The following is a 21261-nucleotide window of genomic DNA, read 5'->3' as shown; positions in this document are numbered from 1 at the left end:
GAAGGAAAAAAAAAAAGGCAAGAGTGTTCCCTCTATTTCATCATCCCTACCAGAAATTCTGAGTGCTACTGGTTATAAAAGCTCTGAATAAAATCTCCTAAAAGTGAGTTCACAAAGCAATACCCACAATTACAGACACACAGCACTGGTCCAGACCCCCATACACCCTCACACTCAAAACCTGTTTATCTTCATGTAACTACCCCAGAACGTTATGTAAAAACAGCATCTGAAAGAAAAAGAAGCTGGCTCTCTGAGGAATTCTGGAAATTTTGCACATCCTCCAAGTGCCCTTGTAAACAGCAGCAGATGCATGAAATAATCATTATCGGGGGAAAGATCTATTAGCCTCCTGATGATTGGCCCATCTTAAACCTTTCAGCAAAAGAGCAATTTTACCTTTCTACTTTCCTCTCTTGCACCCTCCCTCAGGCAATAAGAAGGGTTACTAATCAGTTTTTAATTTTCTTTCCTGGAGAGATACCAGAATGGAGCTATAAGAATTCAGGATAAAGACTTTACAAATAAAGACCAAGGAAAAACTCTCAGTGATATGAGCTCTAAAACCATGGCCATAACCATAAATTATTCTAGGCCTTTTAAATAAATAAGCATTTTCAAAAAAGCCAAAAAATTAAAATGCAATGCAGTTGGTATCATTCTGAAAAGACATTCCACATAAGCAGACTCTTTTCCAAACTGGGAGGGGGGAAAAAAAGATTCTTTAGGACAAAAGAGTCTCTCCCTCATAAAACCTACCCAGAAAGAGTTCCACAAATCCAAATGCCAAGGCTGCAGAAGGTAATCAAACCAGATGTAGGCCTAGAAGGACTTAATCTAAGGGGGTGGGGGGGAAACGGGGAAGGGTTGGGAGCATGGAAGAGATGGGATTGGCAATAAACCTAGATGATTTTCAATAAATTCTGACCTCTTCCCCTATAATCAGCTCTCAGCCCTTCCTCCCTTGCAGGCTTCAAAGAAACTGAGGGTGGGTGAGCACTGAGAAATTACCAGACAGGAAACCAAGAGACAGGGTTCTAGGACCACGTGCTGGGCTCTGGCAAATCACTGCCCCTCCCTGGGTCCCTGTTCCCACAGCTGTGGAATGAGAGGACTGGATTAGATGATTCTAAATGCCCATGCCGAGTCTAGCTTTCTATGGTAAGTGAAAGCCAGGCTGTTGTAACTCATGTCATCTCTTCCACATTCTCCCCGGGTGTCTGCTGCATTTTGGAGCAGCATCACAGGGCTGAATTAACTAAGGACGTGTGACCACACTCAGATTTGGTGCAGAGAACCAGACAGTTGAACTACTGGGCAAAGAATGAGTGGCTGGCAAAAAAAAAAAAAAAAGCAATGACAAGTAGAAACCAATTTGTGTGAAAGATTTTGACACACACAGCTGTGGCATTATCTAGATTCTAGACATCTGAAATTTTCTTCACAGAGGAAACTGCCTGTAGCCTGCGTATCTACTGGGATTTGTCAAGCGTTTGAATACTACCAGTTTTAAAATGCACAATCCAGACAAAAGCTGTAGAGCTTCTAGTATGCCACTTTCAATACCACTAAGATTTGCTACCATTTGCCCCAGTCATAGGGAATTCAATTCCATGAAGCCACGGTTGCTCCCTAGGCTTCAACCTGCAATCACACTAGGAATCCTGGAAGTGCAAGGTTGAAAGGAAGTCATGGGGATTGGGGAGGGTGTGTGCATTCAGAAGTGGTCTTCTAGCCACCTACATTATTTTCCCAGGAGGAGAACACTGCACATTGCACTCTCAGGACAAATCTCTAGCAAATTCTCAGTGTGTTGCCAAGTAATAGATGAAATCCGCATACCTATTTAAATGACATTAACTTTTTGAACATGCTACATCTTCACCTACCAAAACTAACGAAGAAAGTTATTCATAAAACATATGCTAATACTCTTTTCCAGCCCTCCATCAAGTGATTTACAGAAGAGCCTGGAAGGATCAAAGGCAAATCCTTTACACAACGTAAACAGCAACACTCAAAAGCTTATACAGAAAAGATTTTGGAAATCTAAATATTCAACAACCAAGGTTTCAAGTTACAAAAGCAACAGCAGCATGACTAAAACAATCCTTCTATCAGTCTTTCTTCAAATATGACAAATATTTACTGAGCACCACCATGGGCGCTCAGGGATTTAAAAGTGAATAAAATATATAATACTTAACTGCCACCAGGAAGTTTTATAGGAAATTTTGCTCAAAATATTAAATGTCAAATTTGTTTTAACTGGGAGTGTTTTCTCTGCTGAATTACACACACCTACCCTGCCAAGGAATTAGTAAAACTAAACAAGATGCATAGATAGGCATGTCAATCAATGGAACAGAAATGGGAGTCCAGAAATTAACCTTCATATTTATTGTCAATTGATTTTTTGATAACAGTGCCAAGACAATTCAATGGGAAAAAATCCTTTTTTCAACAAATGAGCTGGGGCCACTGGATATCCACACGCAAAAGAATGAAGAATGGATCAAAGACCTAAATGTAAGAGCTAAAGCCATAAAACTCTTTAAAAATATACAAGTAAATCTCCATAACTTCGGCGTAGGCAATGGCTGCTCAGATATGACTCCAAAAGCACAGGAAACAAAAGGATAAATTGGACTCCATCAAAATTTAAAACTTTTGTACACGAAAGGACACTGTCAAGAAAGTAAAAAAAAAAACCCATAGGAGAAAATATTTTCAAATCAAGTATCTGACAAAAAACTTGTATACAGAATATATATATATATGTATATATATACTTTAAACACTTATACTCAATGATAAAAAGAAAAATAACCCAATTTTTTTAACTGGCAAAGAATAGATATTTCTCCAAAGAAGATATACAAATGGCCAACAAGGACATGAAAAGATGCTCAACGTCACTATTTTTCAGGAAAGTGCAAATCAAAATGACAATGAGATACCACTTCACATCCAAAAGGGTAGTTATAATCAAAAAGAGTAAAACAAGTGTTGGTGAGAATGTGGGGAAATTGAAGCCCTTAGACATTGCTAGTGGGGATGTAAAATGGTGCAGCCACTGTGGAAAACAGTTTGCAAGTTCCTCAAACTGTTAAACCTATGACCCAGCAATTCCACTCCTAGGTACATATGCAAGAGAAATTAAAACACATGTCCACAAAAAGACTTACACATGAATCTTCATAGCAAAATTATTTATAATAGCTAAAGTCCATCAACTGATGAATGGACAAATATGGTATATCCATGCTATGGACTATTATTCAGCAAAAAAAGGGCTGAAATACTGATACATACATTATGAATGAACCTTGAAAACATTATGCAAAGTGAAGCCAGTCACAAAAGACCATATATTATACAAATCCACTTATATGAAATGTCCAGAATATGCAAATCTGTAGAAGCAGAATGATTAGTGGTTGCCTAGCAGGAGCAGGTAAGAGGGTTGGGAGGAAATGAGGAGTGACTGCTAATAAGTATAAGGTGTCTTTGTGGAGTAATGAAATGTTCTAAAATTCATTGTGATGGTGGTTGCACAACTCTGTAAATACATGAAAAGCCATTGAATTGCACACCTTAAATGGGTGACTCGTATGGTCTGTGATTTATATCTCAATAAACCTGTTTTTAAAAATTAAATGAGAAATTAAGGAGTCAAGGAGGTACACTCCTTGTACCAGGGAACCTAGAAAGTAAAGAGGTGAAAGATGTCTTCTCTTTCTCAGATTCACTGCTTATGTCGATCTGGAAGTACTTTTCTTATTCAGATTAATTCACCCAGTCAGCAATCGTTCATTGATTCCTTAGGAACTCGGCTTGACTTGGGGATCCCATAAAAAAGATATAGTCCCCTCCCTCAAGGCTTTCCATCTCCAGTAACAACAGCTCCCTCTCATTAGGCACAGGGCTCAGGGTTTCACGTGCAGTATCTCAGGATAATAAGCTGGAGAGCTTGACCCTAATTTTACAGATGAGGAAGCTGACTCTAAGGGTATGTGACCTGACCACATTTACAGCACTAACACATGGAAAGGAGACCTGAAGCCAGATTTATCTATGACCTAGACCCATTCTCTCTTCATCTTACTATACTGCTCCCAGGGCAAGGTGGGCAGGAAAGTACGGAAACTCCTGCAATGAAATGCAGGCCTGATTCAGGTCAGGAGAGGGCCTCTCCAGTGCTTCACCAAGGAGAAGTCTTCAGAGAAGGTGGCATTTGAGCAGAACCCTGCTTGACGAGAGCTGGGACTTCACTCAAACAAGATGAGGTGGGGTGGGGCTTTCCGGATAGAAAAAGACCAGGGTGAGAGGGAGTGTGGAGAATTCAGACTAGAATGCAGCTCCCTCTGGCTAGAATCCGTGAGAGGCATATGGTAGCAGTGGGAGGAAGGTCAGATAGAGGTGGGGTCCGATCATGAAGGGCCATGATACTGAGGAATATAAACTAAGCCACGGAGGCTGAGAACCCGTGGGAGTATCCAAGCCAGGGTGAGAAAGGCCACACTAGAGGCAGTCACAGGGGATCATGCTGGTGGCTACTACAGGTGTCCAGCTGAGAACTGAGAGTGGTCCAGATCAGGGCAGGAGCAATCAGAGGAGGGGAGAAGAGATGAATCTGGAATATATTTAAGAGGTGGAATTACAACACCTAGAAGGCTGTGGAAATTTACAGAGAGCCCAGGCGCCAGAATCCTGACCAGAGGGGCAGAGGGCCAATAGCACCCACAACTCCTACCTTTCCTCCTGACTGAACCCCTCCCCCAGTTGCCAGCTGCCTTAGGAAAATGGATTCCACCCCCACCCAGTCCCAGGGAGAATCTGTTGCCCTAAAGGTGATCCTATTGCCATTATAGCTCAAGAATGGCCACAAGACTTGTTCTGCTAAAAGACACAAGGGAAAGTCTGATGGGGAACTTGGGGAGAAGGAGTCTTCTCTCCTTTTTGAAGAAGAGTCTGTCTCTATTCCCAACTCACATATTGCCATGTGCAAATACTGTCTCTAGAACCATTACCCATCTGCATATGACCCTGTCTCCCAAGATGACAGAGCCCAGAAGAGATGGAGAGAAGCTGGGAACCTGACGTGAACAAATAAGCTTCCTCACGTTAAGAGAATCTGCAATGGAATCTCCGCAACCGAGAATCAAAGCATCTTAACTGATGAAGACGGAGAGTGGCCTCATTCGCCAAACTAGGCAGCACAAGAAGAGAGAGTCTGGAGCGAACAGAAGGGCTTAGACATCGAGTGTGACCTCCAGTAGGCAATCAGAAATACAAGTCAGGTAAGAGTGAGGAAGTCTGGACTAGGGGTACAGATGTGAAGTTTCAGCATCCCAGTGGTAGCTGAGGCAATGTGAGTAAAAATACAGAGACCTGAAAAGTCACTGGTACCTATGGATATCGAACCACCACTGTTCCCCCACTTCTAACAACCACCCATGCCTCTCAGAGAGCCAGTGTCACTTTGGGCAGGGGTGGGGGATTAGATATCCCAAACTGGAATTCAGAAAAAAAATTATTAGCTAATAATAGATCACACATAATGATAGCTATCATTTATTGAGCACCTTTTATCCTACGTGCCTAAAATTCTTTTCTCAAATTTGCACAGTCATCCCATGAGGTAGTTATCACACTCCTCAGCTTACAAATGAGGAAAGGGAGGCTAGTTCAAAGAAGAGTCCTGTGGTCCATCGCAAGACCAACAATTTCATGGTAAACCAGGATTTAAACACAGGGCAGGATAGGGGAAGGGGAGAGACTGAAGATGACCACACAGCACCCCAGTTAGGAGGCTGGTTGGTGCAAAGTGGGAGCAGTGAGGATGGTGGATAAAAACCAATTTTGACAAGTGATAATTAAGGCAGCAGAGGCTCCAAGACCGCTTCTCAAACACGGCTCTGAATGAAGGGCAAAGTGGGACGTGAGTGGTTTAAAAACTCAAATGGTCTCGGTGGGCTAGCTCAGAAACTTGACCCCCATTCAAGTCACTGTTCCTATGGAAAGCTGTATTCTACGCAAGGTACTTTCTACCCAACTTCCAGGACGCTGCGCCCACAGAGTTGGTAGCGCTGAGCATCACTAACTGCGCTTCCTCACGTGCTCAGAACACGGCATTTCTCGACAATCTGCTGCCATATTTGATTCCCTCCTTGGTCTCAGTCGGCTGATTCCTCCTCTGCCGTCTGACCTTTTGGTCACTGACCATGAGGGCTAGCACTCAGCACCTCTCGGGTTTCCCTGCCTGCCACAATCTCCCTTGTTTTAACTTCCACTTGGCATGTCAGTATCCTTGAAAACAAACTTCTTACCCCTTTGGAAGCCACTGCCAGGCCCTCTCATGACTTCAGCGATTACTGGGAGAGCCTCTGCAGAGAGCCATCTCAGCCTTTGGGGATTCAGCAAGAGTGTTTAGTTACAGAGAAATGGATTACCAACAGGCGGCACTAAGGAAAAGTGACTGTTTCACTTTAAAAAAAAAAAGAAAAAAAAAAACAAACAGGAAATCATGGTTCAGAGGGCACAGGAATGCAATCCACATTTCTGAGAATGCTACAGACTCTCCCAAGTGTGGTAACAGGCTTTTTGAGTCACAAACTAAACTGGCTGGTTCCTGACCTTAACACACCTAGTCGAGACCCAAACAAGTGATAACAGAGGCCTGGTTACACTTAACACGTGAGACTTAGAAACAAATCTTGCTACGCAGGAGCAAACGTCAGTTACTCTTACCCCCCAAAGCAGGCTAACCAGGAGCATTATGTATAAGCTGTACGCGTGGCTAAAATATCAGAGACAAAAGCTCGGTCAAAGCAGTCAACCCCAGAGAAGCTGCAGGGTTATGACAAATCTGATGTCTGATGTGTCCTGTTTATAACAGGCCTGCAGAAAAATCCATTGTGCGTCGGAATGAAAAACTTAACATTTGTCATAAAAACCCAGTATTTAACTTCTCAACCCTGTGTTTTCCATTATGCCTTAGAGCAGGGTCAGATGAGGTTCAGGAGTAAAATGGGTGGTACAGCAAGATTAAAAATTATACCAATGGTCCCCGATTGTGTAAACCCACACTGTGAAACCAACTGATACTGTTCTCCAATGGTTTACAGAATAAGAGACAAGGAAGAAAAGCAAAGTGTGAGGATCTATTATCCATTCGTGAAATATGCCCTTCTTCCAAAAGACTCTCGACCTATAAGGGGAAAGTTCTACTTTTTAAAAAGAGAGAGAGAGGGAAGGATTCAGTAGTTACTTCTACACTACAAAGATGTTGGTAACTCGTGTTTTCTAAAATGGCCGCTAGTCAGCTCTTCAATGCGCTACATGCACCCAGTCCACTGCACCATCTCATTTTCTACCCATTATCAATATAAAAATTAGAGTATCTTGGCAACAGATTTTTCACAGTGAGATTCTCTTTATTCTAGGTCTTTTCGAGTAAAAATAAAATGGCAAAGAAACCTCATTAACCAGAAGATTTTCAATATGGCCTATTCCAACGGTAACACTCCATTCATTCTTCTATTCAAATTACAGTGAATAAGCATCTATTACATGTGGTGTACAGCTCTAGCTGCTGGGGATCACGGGCGAGGGCTTTCAGGCTTCTGAGGGAGACAGACGTGTCCAGAAATAATGCCTGCAGTGTGGTAAGGGCTATAACAAGAAGCGTGCAAGACACTGACAAGCACTTAACTTTGCCAGGGCACGCCAGGTCTAAGTCTTCCTAGCAGATGGGACGCTCGGTTCAAGTCTTAAAGGATGAGCTCAGATGAGCGTGTGCTTAGGGAAACACAAAACAGTGCCACTCAGTGGGAATCCCAAGTATAAGGCACAAGCAAGTCTGGTATGTTTGGGAGACTGAGCATTTGTGCGTGCCCATATAGAGCAAGTCGTTTGGGTAGGCACACAGAACTGCTGAAGGTCTAGAGCAGGGAGGGTGGCAAATCAGACAGTGAAGGGTGGACTTTATATGCAGACAGGAATGAAGCACTAAAAGAAAGAGAGGATAAGGAACGGAGGAGAAAGAATCTAGACCAACATTTTCTGAGGGCTTACCACATGCAAAGCACCTTGAACTTATGAAGTGGGTATGACTTTGTTCCCATTTTACAGATGGGGAAACTGAGATTCAGAGAAGAAAAGTATCTTTCTGGAGGCCCCACAGCTAATAAGTAATCAGTGGAGCCAAAATGTAAATCCAGGTGGTCTGATGCTACAGCCCATGCTTTTCATCACTTCAGTATATTGCTCCTAGTCTAAGAATATTAAGCAAGTTAAAGATACAGATTTCATATTGTTTTCACTGACCTATAAGGCACATGACTCACTCCTCCAAAAGAGAAAAAAGAAGGCATCCAAAAGTCAGTTTGCATCCAATGTGTACCAAATAAAGGAGAATAAAGGAAACTGCTACCCTCCACAGCAGTGGTTCTCAAATGAGGGTGATTTTGCCCATCAGGGGACATTTGGCAACACCTAGGCATATTTTTGGTTGTTAGAACTAGGCAAGAGGTGCTACTGGCATCTCATGGGCAGAGGCTACAAATACTGCTAATTATCCTGCCATGGAGCAGACAGCATCCCACAACAAAGAATTGTCTGGCCGGACTAAGATACAACCTGACACAAACCACTGAAGAAAAGATGAGTTTCCCATCTTGGTTGGTTAAAAATAACCAACCATTGTCCATACAGCTAATGGACAGTCGAGTCTGGACTTCTGACCCTGCAACTTAGATTTAACTCTATCGCCATCTGCTACGGTCTGAACGTTTGTGCCCTCCTGAAATTCATATGTCGGAAACTTAACTCCCAAGGTAATGTGTTTTAGGAGGTGGGGCCTTTGAGATTAGCGCCCTTATTTTTTAAAAAAAGGCCAAGAGAGCTCCCTAGGCCCTTTTGCCGCATGAGGATACAACAAGTTTTCAACCTGGAAGAGGGCCCTCACCTGACCATGCTGGCACCCCGATCTCAGACTTCCAGCCTCTAGTACTATGAGAAATAAATTTCTCTTGTTTATGAGCCACCAAGCCTGTGGTATTTTCTTATAGCAGCCTGAACAGACTAAGACACCACCCATGCTCAAAAGAAACAAAAGCTCTGCATTAGTTTAAGTTTAGTTCAAAGTCCGTTTAAGCTTAACATCACAGAATTCAAGGACAATTACACTAATGGGGCTGCAAAAAGTACGATTCACCATCAACCAAGAAAAGTGTAAGTCCCTATATGAGGATAGCTAGCCATTACCTGCTAGAGGTAACAAACAATTCTTTCCCCATTATATTGCTTTTAAATCACTTTTAAACCATAAATGATAAATGACATTTTTAATAATTTTTTTCAAGAAAAACTTCTTGTAAAATTGAGGGGGCACTTAAGTCTGAGGATGTAATGTATAACATGGTATTTATAGGTGATAAGGCTGTATTGTATAATTGAAATTTGCTAAGAGAATAGAACTGAACTGTTCTCAACAACAAAAAAATGTAAATATGTGAGGTGATGGAATGTTAATAACTCAATGGTGGGATGGTGGGAATCCTTTCACTATATATATATATATATATATATTATATCATCACGTTGCACACTTTAAATATATTACAGTTTCATTTTCAATTATACCTCAATAAAGCTAAAAAAATACTTTCAATCATTTTTTAAAAACAAAAAAAATATGAAGGGGCATTTATACAGTAGCTGATCTTAAACAGTCACAACATGGATATCATATCTGAATTTTAGAAACCTAGATGCAGTGTGGAAGAGGGGTACTTCTATCCCAGTTACATCTAATTTACTAATTTACTAACCACAGCCTAATTTACTAACTACAGCCAATCTTACATTAACAGAAATGTTGGTGTATGATTACTTGCTTCAACCTATGTTTATAAGGTCCCTGACTGTGTACCTTATGTAGTTGATATTAAAAGGTATAGATATACACTTAATGTGATTTGTGAAAAACTATTGTTTTTCACTTTTTCCAAATTTTCTCAGATGTTTTCTTTACCAGTCCAAATGGAGTGAAAATTACAATCCTTGGTAAGGGACACGCATATAATTTAAGTCCCCAGCTTCTGTTTTTCTAGTTTATTAGGAAGTTTCTGATCAAAACATCAAAATTGACTCATAATATTCCCTCAGGAACCTCAGGATGATTAGGAAGTAACTTCATTTAAAAGTTAACGGATGAATCTAACTTTGTGAATTGTATGCTATATCTCAATAAAGCAGTTTTTTAAAAAAGTTAATGGAATTTCCATCTTGCTGTCATATTGGTTTCATTAATTTAGTCAAATACACTGAGGCAAAAATAAGCACCTCAGTGTTTATTACATTACTACTCAGAGGACTAAAATCTTGCTGAAATGAAAATACTAATCTAGTTCACATTTGCAGCAGCAATTATGAGGACTAAATCATCAAACCTTGTGATTTTTTTCCCTAAAAATCTTTTGCTAATCAAATGACAACTTATAAAAGTAGTCTGAGCCACATTCAAGTTTTGCTTTCTAAAAGAACTAAAAGAAGGATCTCTACCTCCCCCAGGACATAACAAAAGTTTCCCTGAACAAACACTGCTCAAAAAACCAAGAGACCAACCACAGCAGAAATTCTTACTAAAATAAACAACAGAGATAGCAGCAGAGAACAAACAGCTAAAAGCTATTGTGTGGCTCGACACACAACCAATAACATTCAGTTTATATAAACTTGGGTTTTTAAATCTTGCAGAGGGCTCAAACTACGAACTGCACGCAAAAGACTTTCTGCTTGACAAGGTGAGGTTAGCTCTAAAACAAGTTAAGAAGGCAAATTGCTACATCACATTATGAATACAGACACTGGGTTTTATTTTTCTAATTATTTTTAAAACAGAAAATTATTTTCCATTTAAGTGCTACTCATCTTAACACATAAGATGTGTAACTATTGTCTTCAGGCTGAAATGCTTTCCATAGGACACACGTTGGTTTTTTTTTTTTAAGTTGATGAAAAACTTTGATCTGAGTTGCAGAAAAATCACTTCATAACTAACTTTTCAATGAGCAATTTGGTGCTTAAAGAAATCCAGAGAGTGTTTTTCAAAATAGCACACAGAAAAAAATGTTTTACCAAGCTTCTCTCATATGTTTTCTACTTAAATTTACTACAATTAATCTTCTTTAACCTACAATGCATTATTATAACAGTAATGCCAGCAAATTCTTAAGTAACTATTTAGGAATCAGTAAAATTCCTTCCATTAAGGGATGAAATATGTGAATAATTTTACCACAGAATTAGATATCTTCATTTGAGAAAGAATGTGAAAAGGGGTCATCTCAAAATAAATATTAGATAATATTTTTGAAAAAAGATTTTTCTATTTTAATTTCGGGGAAAATGTCACATGCTTAACTTCGATTTTAATTAGTGATAATCAAAATTATCAAGAGTACTATCCTGGGGGGGAAAACACTGTAATAGTAGTTATTGGCTATTAAGTTTGAAGTAATTGCTTACTATTTCATTTACAAACTAAAGTAGGAGTTAAAGAAAAAAAATAATAATAATAAAGCAGGAGTTAAAGAAAGTGCCAAGTAAGTACAGAACAATAATATACATATATTCATTCAATGTTTGAATACCATCTACGTGCAAGATGCTGTTCATACGTTATACCATTTGTAAATATATATATATGTGTTTAATTTAGTACATACCACAAGCAGATAGGTGCTTAACACATGCATTTTATGGTAGCATGGTAGTTACAGATAATGTGGTTAACTTCAGCAGACATCTGTGTTATACATATGGCCATCAAAATAATTGTGGCATGCTTTTGTGACACTGAAAGAGGGCAAGCCTGTTGCAAAATGATTACTTCCAACAAAAGCATGCTTAAATTATTGTTCAGTTAAATGGCACATATCCAAAATAACAGCATTATAAAGTTGCTATTGCATTTGAATCCCTCACCAATTTTTGACCTATTTGTAAAACAAGATAAGCACCATCAGGATATAAAAAGTAATTATGGATCAGGATTTTTAATTCATGTTTCTTTGACAAAATTATTCCATTTGATTCTGAGTCTTGGCTGCTCTCATGACAGAATAATGTACATGTTCCACAACTGACAGGAGTAGGGCTTTCATGATTAAATAGGAAGCTCACACACCAGATGACTTTAGACTTCAGAAAGATTTCTATGTTTTTTTAGTAACAGATCATCAGTTATCTTTCTCTAATTGTTTCGAAGCCAAAGAGAATCTATGTATTATCAAAAATGTATGATTTTTTTTTTTACTTTTGTCTATTTTGTGCTCACAGTACTCCAAAGAATGTTACGTCATCTTGTAAAGTAAGTTCTTTTCCTGATTTCATAGGGGTGGGGGGGATTGGGAGTTGGAACATAAAAAGCTAAAAATATACAATGAACACTCTCCCCCGCCAGAGTCTTTTATTGTCCTCGAAAGGAAACACTAAATGAGAATCTGATTGACTTTTGCTTATTAAAATTACAGAAGAAACAATATTCAAAACAATTTCCTAAAGGGTTAACTGTATCTTGTGGCTTTAATTGATCATTTTTGCCCTCTTTCTCTGACAAAAAAAAAAAAAATGACAGCTGTGAAATTAAAATTCTGTACACCAAGACCGGTAATAACAAAGCTGAAGCTTTTGGCCAAGAACATTTACTCTAGTGTGCATAAAGCTATGTAAAATCTGATTCACACAAGGAAATGCCCAGAGCCTACGCCATTAGGATTAACTTCTGAGATGACAAGGCTAGGACAAGACAATTGGCAGCCTGAACTTGATTTCTCAGACAGCCTCCTTGGCGGGGGGAGGGGGACCGTTTCCCTTCATCAGACTCAGCTGCTGAGGTATCTAAAATGCCTAAATGATTTAAAACTGAAGGAGAAAGGGAAACAAAACACTCGGGATTCCGATCATCTCTAGGTAGCTACGTTGTTGCGAGAGAAAAACTAGCGCGCAGGCGCGTCAGTCAGGTTGTCAACCGTAAACATACGAGCTCGCCAAAATTAAGGAAGTGAATGTCTGCAAGCTCCCACAGCCTTTTTGTTTGGGTTCTCTAGGTTAATACCAGTAATTGCATTATAATGACCTACGAAGAGACGCAAAGTTATTACCTCGTTTGGAGAGATGTTTACTTAAATGTTGGGATAAACCAGGTGGCTTTTGGAAAAGGAAATTATTTTCCGGCCGAACGTAGCATTACCCAACCACAAACACAGGCGACACAATCACAACCACCCAATAAATGTGTTTCAACGAGTGAATTATTTTACTTCCCCAATAATCCTATCAAGAAAAAAGGTCTTCAACAAAGCCGAGGGAGAGCGTGCCTTCAACACTGTATGCTGCCCGTACAATCAATTCTGCGCCTCTTTGGGAGCTGCGGGGGCCTTAAACGCTTTTGGAGGAAAACGACGTAGGGAAGTTTGGGTCTCAGCTGCAGGACGGTGGATTGCAGCCGAGAGCTTGGTGCATGGACCCTCCTACAAGGCGTCAAACTTACTTTCCTTTATGAAGGACTCAAAGTTAACTCACCCTGACACGTCCTCCCTCCACCTGAGCGCGGGGGGCAACTGCCGTTCGTTCCCACCGTGCAGAGACGCCACCGCCGTCCGCCCCGCCCGGGTGACAGCCCTGGGACAATGCCGCGGAACCCCCGAGCCTGCCCGGCTACGCACCCCCGACCCCGAACATGCCCCCGGCCCGCGCCTACCTTGATGCCCTGCTGCTGGGTGGTGAGGGTTAACTTGGATTCATTCAGAAGCAAAACTTCGCAGTAAAATTCTTCCGGAACAGCGCAGAAACAGCCCATGTCGGCTGTGGCCGGCCTCAGCCAGAGGAGAAAGCTGCGACCCAGGCGCTGAGCCGCCCCCTCCCCTCAAGCGCGAGGCATTAAGTTATTGTCCGCACCGCGGCGAGGTCGAGAGGACCAGTTCCCGGCGGGGTCCAGCGCGGCGTGGACCAGCAGCGCGGCGCGGACGTAAGGTAAGGAGGGCGGGGAAGACCAGGAGAGAGTCAGCGCCCGCGAGCGGCCAGGGAAGCGCCGGAGGAACTGGGCGCAGAGGGCGGCGGCCCGTCCCCGCGCATCCTGCGGCTCCGGCTCCTCCGAAGGCGGGGGTACCGCGGCCCCAACCGCAGCCCTGGGGACGACAAAAATCTCCTGTCAAAGGATACAAGAGGCAAGAAAAGGGAGGGACGAGAGCTCTAGGCCGTCCCCGTACTTGGAAGCCCCTAGAAGCTCTGCAGCCGCCTCCACCCACGCCCGCCTGGAGCGCTGCAGCCACGCACCGGCCTCCTCTCCGCCTCCGGGGTCCCCAGCGGACGCGCACTTCCAGCTCCGACCCCACCCCGCAGCCCCCGGTCCGGTCCGCCGACTGGGGAGCACTCAGCTGTTCCTTTGTGTCAGGGGTACCCACGACGTCCCGGCCCCACTGCAGGGGCAGTGGCGAGGGTCGTCACTCAGTCGGCTACCTCCACCTCCACGTTCCCAACCCGCGGGCACCGAGAAGCCCGAAAAGGGTCGGAAAGGGCTTCGGGCTCCTTACCGCGACCGGCGAGTGGAGGTCAGCTCGTCGCGGGGCGCAGCTCCCGTCTGAGGATCCCCGAGTTCATCACGGGGCTACGTGTAGCCAAGTTGAAGCTTTCCCTCCGAGAACCCCCTGCCCGGGCGGCGGAGTGCTGCTTCCCCGGGAGATTCAGAGAAGCGGGCAGTCGGGGGACTTGCGGGCGGAGGAGCGGCCGCCCCGGCTGGGAACGCGGCCGGCGGGCTGGTGGGGTTTGCCCTGGGCGCGCCAGGCCGCAGCGGCTCCCGGGAAAGTTCTCTTGGCGGCGCAAGGGATGGCGCCCCGGGCGGGAGTAGCCCAGGTGCAGCTGGGCCGGGCCCGGGCGTCTACAAAAGGCCCTGGAGCGAAGTGGGGACCCAGTGGCCGGGAAGGGGGCGCCCCTTCTGGGCGGGGTCTCGGCCGGGGATGGAGGGTGGAGCGGAGGTGGTCAAATGGCGAGGTGCGGAGAGGTCCGCACAGGAACCTGCGCGACGCAGGAGCGGGTCCGCCTAGCCGTCGCAGGCCCTGGCCCGGCTCGCTGTATGGGTTTCCCGGGGAGACCTGGAGGCTTGCTCTAGGAAGGCAGGCGCAGCGAGGGTCGGACCCCGGCTTTCCGCGCTCCCAGTCCCACGCCCTCCGCGGGACCGGCTATGTCCAGGATTGGCGGGCACAATAGCTCTGAGGCTGCAGTGCCCCCTGGTGGGAACTCGTGTCCGTGCACAAGCAACCGAGGCTGAGCAGCGGGTGAGGCAAGGCCCCCGCTGGCCTTCGGAGCAGGTGCAGTTTGTGCACTTCAGCTGGGAACCAGGAGCAAGTTAATGCAAGTGAAATAGGAGACACAAGGGGAGGACGCGGGCCGGGGAGGGCGCGGGCCAGGGTGGACGGTAGGCCTCCCAGAAATCTTCTCTACTTTACATTGAGTATTGGAAAGAGCGAGAGTTTGGGTATCAGACGGTTTTGAGCTCTCTCCTTTACCACTTTTAAACTACGGAGCCCAAGTGCGAAAAATTTGCTTAAAGCCTAGGACGCTACTACTTAAAAAAAAAAAAAAAAAAAAACACCTGGCATCCACAGCACAGTAGAATTATAGAATGGAAATGCACAATGCAACTTTAGAAGGAATTTCCTCCCATAGTGGTTTGCCACAAAGGACCTTCTGTAGAAAGCCTCCTTCCCTGTTGTCTCAGCCCCATCTAAACATAAATTAGCACAACCCCCAAAGCGTGATAAACCCACTATGTTTGGTATGAACTTTACCTAAAGCTAAGAATCAAACCCTGCTTTATCTTTCAAACTTACCGTGAAATTGAAGCAGGTTTCGAAATTCTAACCAAATTCTGTGTCCAACTTTGGGTTGCACTGGCAAAGTTTTGCCTCCCGTGAGCTGACATCTTATTATTCTAGATTTTAGTGTCTTTACTTGGGGAAGCTTTTCTTTTCTGTAATATAATTCCTCACACAAATTACCAAATGTGACTGAAAGATTGCATAACAGATTTTCATTCTTTACCACAATATCCAATAGAGCCACCTAAGCTTACAAAAACAAAAGATAAGGCCCAAGTGTAATCATTTGCTTGCCAGTTTTGAGTTTTGCTGCCCCCTGTTTTATGTTCTTTGATTTTGTGATTTTGTTTCGCTTTACCTCCAATGGTAATGGAAAGGCTGGGAGTTTGGAGTGGGGCAGGGATTCTGTTCTAGGCTCCTCACAAGGGAAAGTACAAAGCCATGGAGTCCTATACATATGACAGCCTTTTCTGGATGACACATTTTCTTTTCCATGTCTTTATTGGGATGGAGAAAACAAAATCCACTTAACACAAAATTAGAGTTTCCTGGAGAAAATAGGAATTCCACAGGTGTTTTGTTGTTGTTGTTAAACAGCCTATTGAGCTATGGAAACCAAGCAAGACACTGTGGGGCCTTCCTGGGAACAGACCCCACCCTCATGTCCCCTTGCCTCTTGTTTATATTATAGAAAAGCTTTAGTCTCCTAGGCCTTCCCCAAGTTCCAAAGGGAAAATTTAATCAGAGAAGTGAGAAAATGCAGAAACAGAGGAAAACAGTGAAGCAAGACAAAATAATAATAGTTTAGCCATAAAACAAAGGACCTTTAGTTCCTCCTCAAGGGCTTATAGATAATGTTCTGAGCCGTATCCTTGAGTTGTTTTGAAGATGCTAAAATCCCACCAGGTGGAAGGAGTTAACTGCATGTAGACCACAGACCAGTTCAAACCAGAAGGTTGGTGATGTTAACTTCTGAAACACCACCCTGTTACCTCACCACCAACCATTCAGAAGGCTATCCACCCTCTCTCTCACCTTGTCTTTAAAAACCCTTCCAGGACAGCCATCGGGGAGTTCAGGTCTTTGTGACCGTGAGCTGCCCGTTCTCCTTGCTTGGCCCTATGTTGGGTGCCTTGCAATAAACACTGAACTTTCATTCACCACAACCCGGTCGGGAGATTGGCTTTACTTTGGGTGGGCTAGCAGACCCAATTTTGGTTCAGGAACACTATAACTGGCACACAGTAAACTGTGTATATTTGAAGGATACAGTTTGTAAGTTTTGACTTATGCATACATGAAACCATCACCACAGTCAAGCTAGTAAACCTGTCCATCACCCCCTAGAGTTTGCTCCAGTACCTTTGTAATCTCTCCCTGTCATTCCTCACCACACCTCACCTCCCCAGCAACCACAGACCTTCTTTCCATCACTATCAGTTATCGCCATTTTCTGGAGTTTTATATAAATGGCATAATAGTGCCAACTCTTTTCTTTTGGTCTGGTTTATTTCATTTAGCATAATTATTGTGATATTTATCCATGTTGCTGTGTATATCAATCGTTTGTTCATTTGTATTATTCAGTAATATTCCTTTGAACATGTGTATGCCACCATTTGTTTATCCATTCATTTGTGTGGTTTCTAGTTTTTTACTATTACAAATAATATAAATATTACAGATCCTGCTATGAGGACTATACTAGTGAGCTCCGGCCGCCAAAACAAAAAGCCATAGACTGGGTGGCTTAAACAACAGGCACTTATTTTCTCACAGTTCTGAATGCTGGAAGTCTAATCAGGATGGTTCCTTTCTGTTGAAACCTCCTCTCCTGACTTACAGGTGGCTGCCATCCCACTGCATGCTCCCATGATCTCCTCTTTGCTGGGAGCTGTTGGGGAGAGCATGAGCTCTGTGTGTCTTCTCTCATAAGAACACTAAACCTATTCTGTCAGGGCCCCACCCTTATGATCCTTTTAACCTTAATTACCGCCTTATAGGCCCTATCTCCAAATACAGTCACCTTAGGGGTTAGAGCTTCAACATATAAATTTGGAGGGGACACAGTTCAGTCCATAGCAAGGATCCATGTCTTTGTGTGGACATGTGCTTTTATTTCTTTTGAAATAAAAAAGAATAGAATCATTGGACTAGAAGATAGACAAATGGCAAATAAGCACATGAAAAGATGCTCAACATTATTTGTCATCAGGGAAGTGCAAATTCAAATCACCGTAAGATACCACTACAGTCCTAATAGAATGGCTACTATACCACCACACCAAGTGTTGGTGAGGGTGAGGAGCAATTTGTGTTCTCATACGCTACTGGTATGAATGTAAGATGGAACAACCACTTTGGATAACACTTTGAGAGTTTCTCAAAAAGTTGAACATATAACCATCCACAGGATTTTGGAGGAAAACTTTCTCTGCCTATACAGAGAAACAAATTAACAAGATACTACTCAAACATTTTGTCCCCAGGAAAATCATATAGTTTTTCAACATGTGCATAACATAATACAGTCTATTTAAAGCCTTGTGTCAAAACCTTTGATCTCTCTTCAGAGATTTTTAAGAAAGTATTTTCTTTGGTCAAGATGACATTTTGTCGTAATAAGCCCATGTAGATGAATCAAATGACAAATTCAGAGTAGATACAATTTTATGGAAATATGTAGACCATCTGTGAAGGACTGCAGGAATCTCATCCTGGAAGAAGCAGTTTCACTTTACATAAAACAGGCCCCTACCCTTTGCTGAAACATGCACTTCAAAATGCCAGACACAGCATTCTGTTTAAAGCACCATATTCTCTTTAAGATGTGTTTAAACAATCTGTCTTATGTCATCTTTTTATAATTTTATATTTTCCAAATTTCAGAAAGTTAACTAATTTGAAAAAAGAAAAAACACTTTTAAAACATTGACATAAATAAGTTAATTACTTAAATACCTGAAGGCTATGCAGTAGAATCACCAGGAAGACTTGTTAAAACACAGATTCTGGCCCCATCCCCAGATCTTTGAATTCAGTGGGTCTGGAATGGGGCCTGAGAATTTACATTTCTAACAAGTTCCCAGGTGAATGCTGCGGCTGCTTGGGAACTACACTTAGAACCACTGCTTTAGAGCTTATCTCTCAAAAAAAATAATAAAAGTTGTTCCTAATTACCTACAAATAGTATTTTAAAAGGGGAAAGTTCATTCTTTACCAGCAGCCTCCCTCTTACTCTACCTCATCCATCAAAATAATGCCTGTCAAAGAAAAGAGTATTGAAGACCTTGCCCAGTAGGTTACATCACAAAGAGTAGTTTTTAAGGAAGGGAGATATCCCTATTTGAGTTTCATCATATTATGGCCTAGTCTATTCGGATACCCTCCTCATTTTTCTTTCTCATATAGTATGTACCCAGGCGCATCCAGTTTTTAAGCCCATTCTGCCTTCTGACTCACTTCATATAAATGTCATTAACCAGCTATCCTCTCTTCTAAGTAGTGAAGCTTTAGATCCCATTTGTTGAAATGCCTCAAAGGTGTTACTCACATTTCAAGGGAAATCATCTCCCAAGATAGTTATCTAAGCTGTTTCTTCATCCTTGTGATCTCCATATAAATGTTCTTTGGAGTTTAGGGGAAATTCTAATTTTGTACAGTTTGGGTTTTTTTGTTTGTTTGTTCGTGTTGGGTCTTCATTGCTCTGCGCAGGCTTTCTCTAGTTGCAACGAGCTGGGGCCACTCTTCGTTGCAGTGCAGGGGCTTCTCATTGTGGTGGCTTCTCTTGTTTCGGAGCACAGGGTCTAGGTACACGGGCTTCAGTAGTTGTGGCACACGGGCTCAGTAGTTATGGCTCTAGGGCGCAGGCTCGGTACTTGTGGTGCACGGGCTTAGTTGCTCTGCGGCATGTGGGATCTTCCCGGACCAGGGCTCTAACCCATGTCCCCTGCATTGGTGGGCGGATTCTTAACCACTGCACCACCAGGGAAGTCCCTTTTGCACAGTTTTTAATCCTCGTTGGTGAATGCATCAGTATGGTTCATATTTGGTATAAAAGGTTTGGAAACTTGACTTTGAAATACCTAGTCTCCCCTTATCTGTTCAAATATATACTAGCAAAAAATGGAAGCAGGGGAGCTAGTCAATAAGTCTAGTTCGTTTGGGGATATTTTTTGAATTTTTTAAACAGCAGATTAACATCTTTGCCTGTTGGATTGAGATTCCAAAGATTGGCAAGTGTGGGTTAAATGGGTATTTTGATACATTGTTGGTGGAATTGTAGATTGATTCAGGCTTTCTGAAGTGCAATATGTCATAAATACAATAATTTAAATATGCATACACTCTGACACAGAAATTCAATTTCTAGGAATTTATCCTTATCAAATAATAGACACAGATGTATGTAAAAAGATATTTACTACAGCATGTTTATAATATTAAAACTTTTTAAACAATCCACGGGCCCCAAAATAGGGAGTTATTAAATTAATTTTCATGTATGTGTATAATAGAATACCCAGCAGTTGTTAGAAAAGATGAGGGTAATGTATATGCACTGACATGGAAGTTCTCTTAGGTAAGCAGTGAAGTAAAAAGAGAGCAGCTTATATAATAGTGCAAACAGAAACATCCATGTTTGTTTGTTTTTAAAAGAATGTTTGGATTTTTTACAATGAGCATGAATTAGTTTAAAATAAAAATCAATCTTTATGTGAAATAATTGTCAAATTACCAGTTAGTGAAACTGGCCTTCATTTAAGAATGAATGCCTTTTCTAAGTCCTAACCTGGACGCTAATGTGTTGACTATTTTGCCTGGTTCATATATTCTGGTTTGTGCCCTGAATAAAGCATATCAATTTAACTTTATTAACATCAATTTAGTGATACAGGTATTAATCCACCTAAACAAATTTGAGGAAAAGGATAAGGAATTTAGCTTTTAGTTACATGCAATTATTTTGATTTTGTCAGACAAGCCATGTGACCTTAGAGAAGTCCCATCATTTATAAAATAAGGGACCTGGGACTTATGGTGCCTCTTGATATTCATGCCCAGCATGCTGCTTTCCCACCCCTCTCTTCTAGAAACGACACATTGCTCTTTCTGTAAGGGTGCTACCCCAAAGGAACAACCCAGTGTAACGTCTGGCAAAGAAACATCTGGAGTAGATGACCTCTGTACTCATGTCTAACCTTCTGATTCTGATATTAGGAAATTGTCAAGAAAAACTGAATACAGTCATTTTCTACAGGGAGGGAGATTGGTGGACAGGACTAGAATGGAGACAACGTTTGCCATATTCCTTTTTACACATTTGGAGTTTTGTAGCCTCATTCTGTGCATGTGTTACTTAGTCACCTCAGAA

The 21261-nt window shown here is 42.3% G+C and overlaps 1 protein-coding gene across 7 annotated transcripts in view; it reads right to left on the bottom strand.

Annotated features, from left to right (window-relative positions):
* Positions 1–15212, bottom strand: part of EPB41L4A (erythrocyte membrane protein band 4.1 like 4A) — a 258199-nt gene extending 242987 nt beyond the window's left edge. For 3 of the 7 annotated variants that reach the window (XM_067731446.1, XM_067731447.1, XM_067731448.1), the window contains exons 1-2: positions 14604–15206; positions 13772–14198 (exon numbers count right to left, since the gene is read on the bottom strand). In XM_067731446.1, coding sequence (XP_067587547.1) covers positions 13772–13870 — 99 coding nt within the window. In that variant the 5' untranslated portion in view covers positions 13871–14198; positions 14604–15206. Of the gene's footprint in view, positions 1–13771; positions 14199–14603 lie in introns of all 7 variants that reach the window. The other 4 variants (XM_067731445.1, XM_067731449.1, XM_067731450.1 and 1 more) reach the window with 3 other exon arrangements.
* Positions 15213–21261: the final 6049 nt, after the last annotated feature.

Source organism: Pseudorca crassidens, chromosome 3 (genome assembly GCF_039906515.1).
Source record: "Pseudorca crassidens isolate mPseCra1 chromosome 3, mPseCra1.hap1, whole genome shotgun sequence".
Classification (NCBI taxonomy): domain Eukaryota; kingdom Metazoa; phylum Chordata; class Mammalia; order Artiodactyla; family Delphinidae; genus Pseudorca; species Pseudorca crassidens.
Note: the sequence above shows the minus strand (reverse complement) of the source record. Positions and strands in the feature narration are given on the sequence as shown.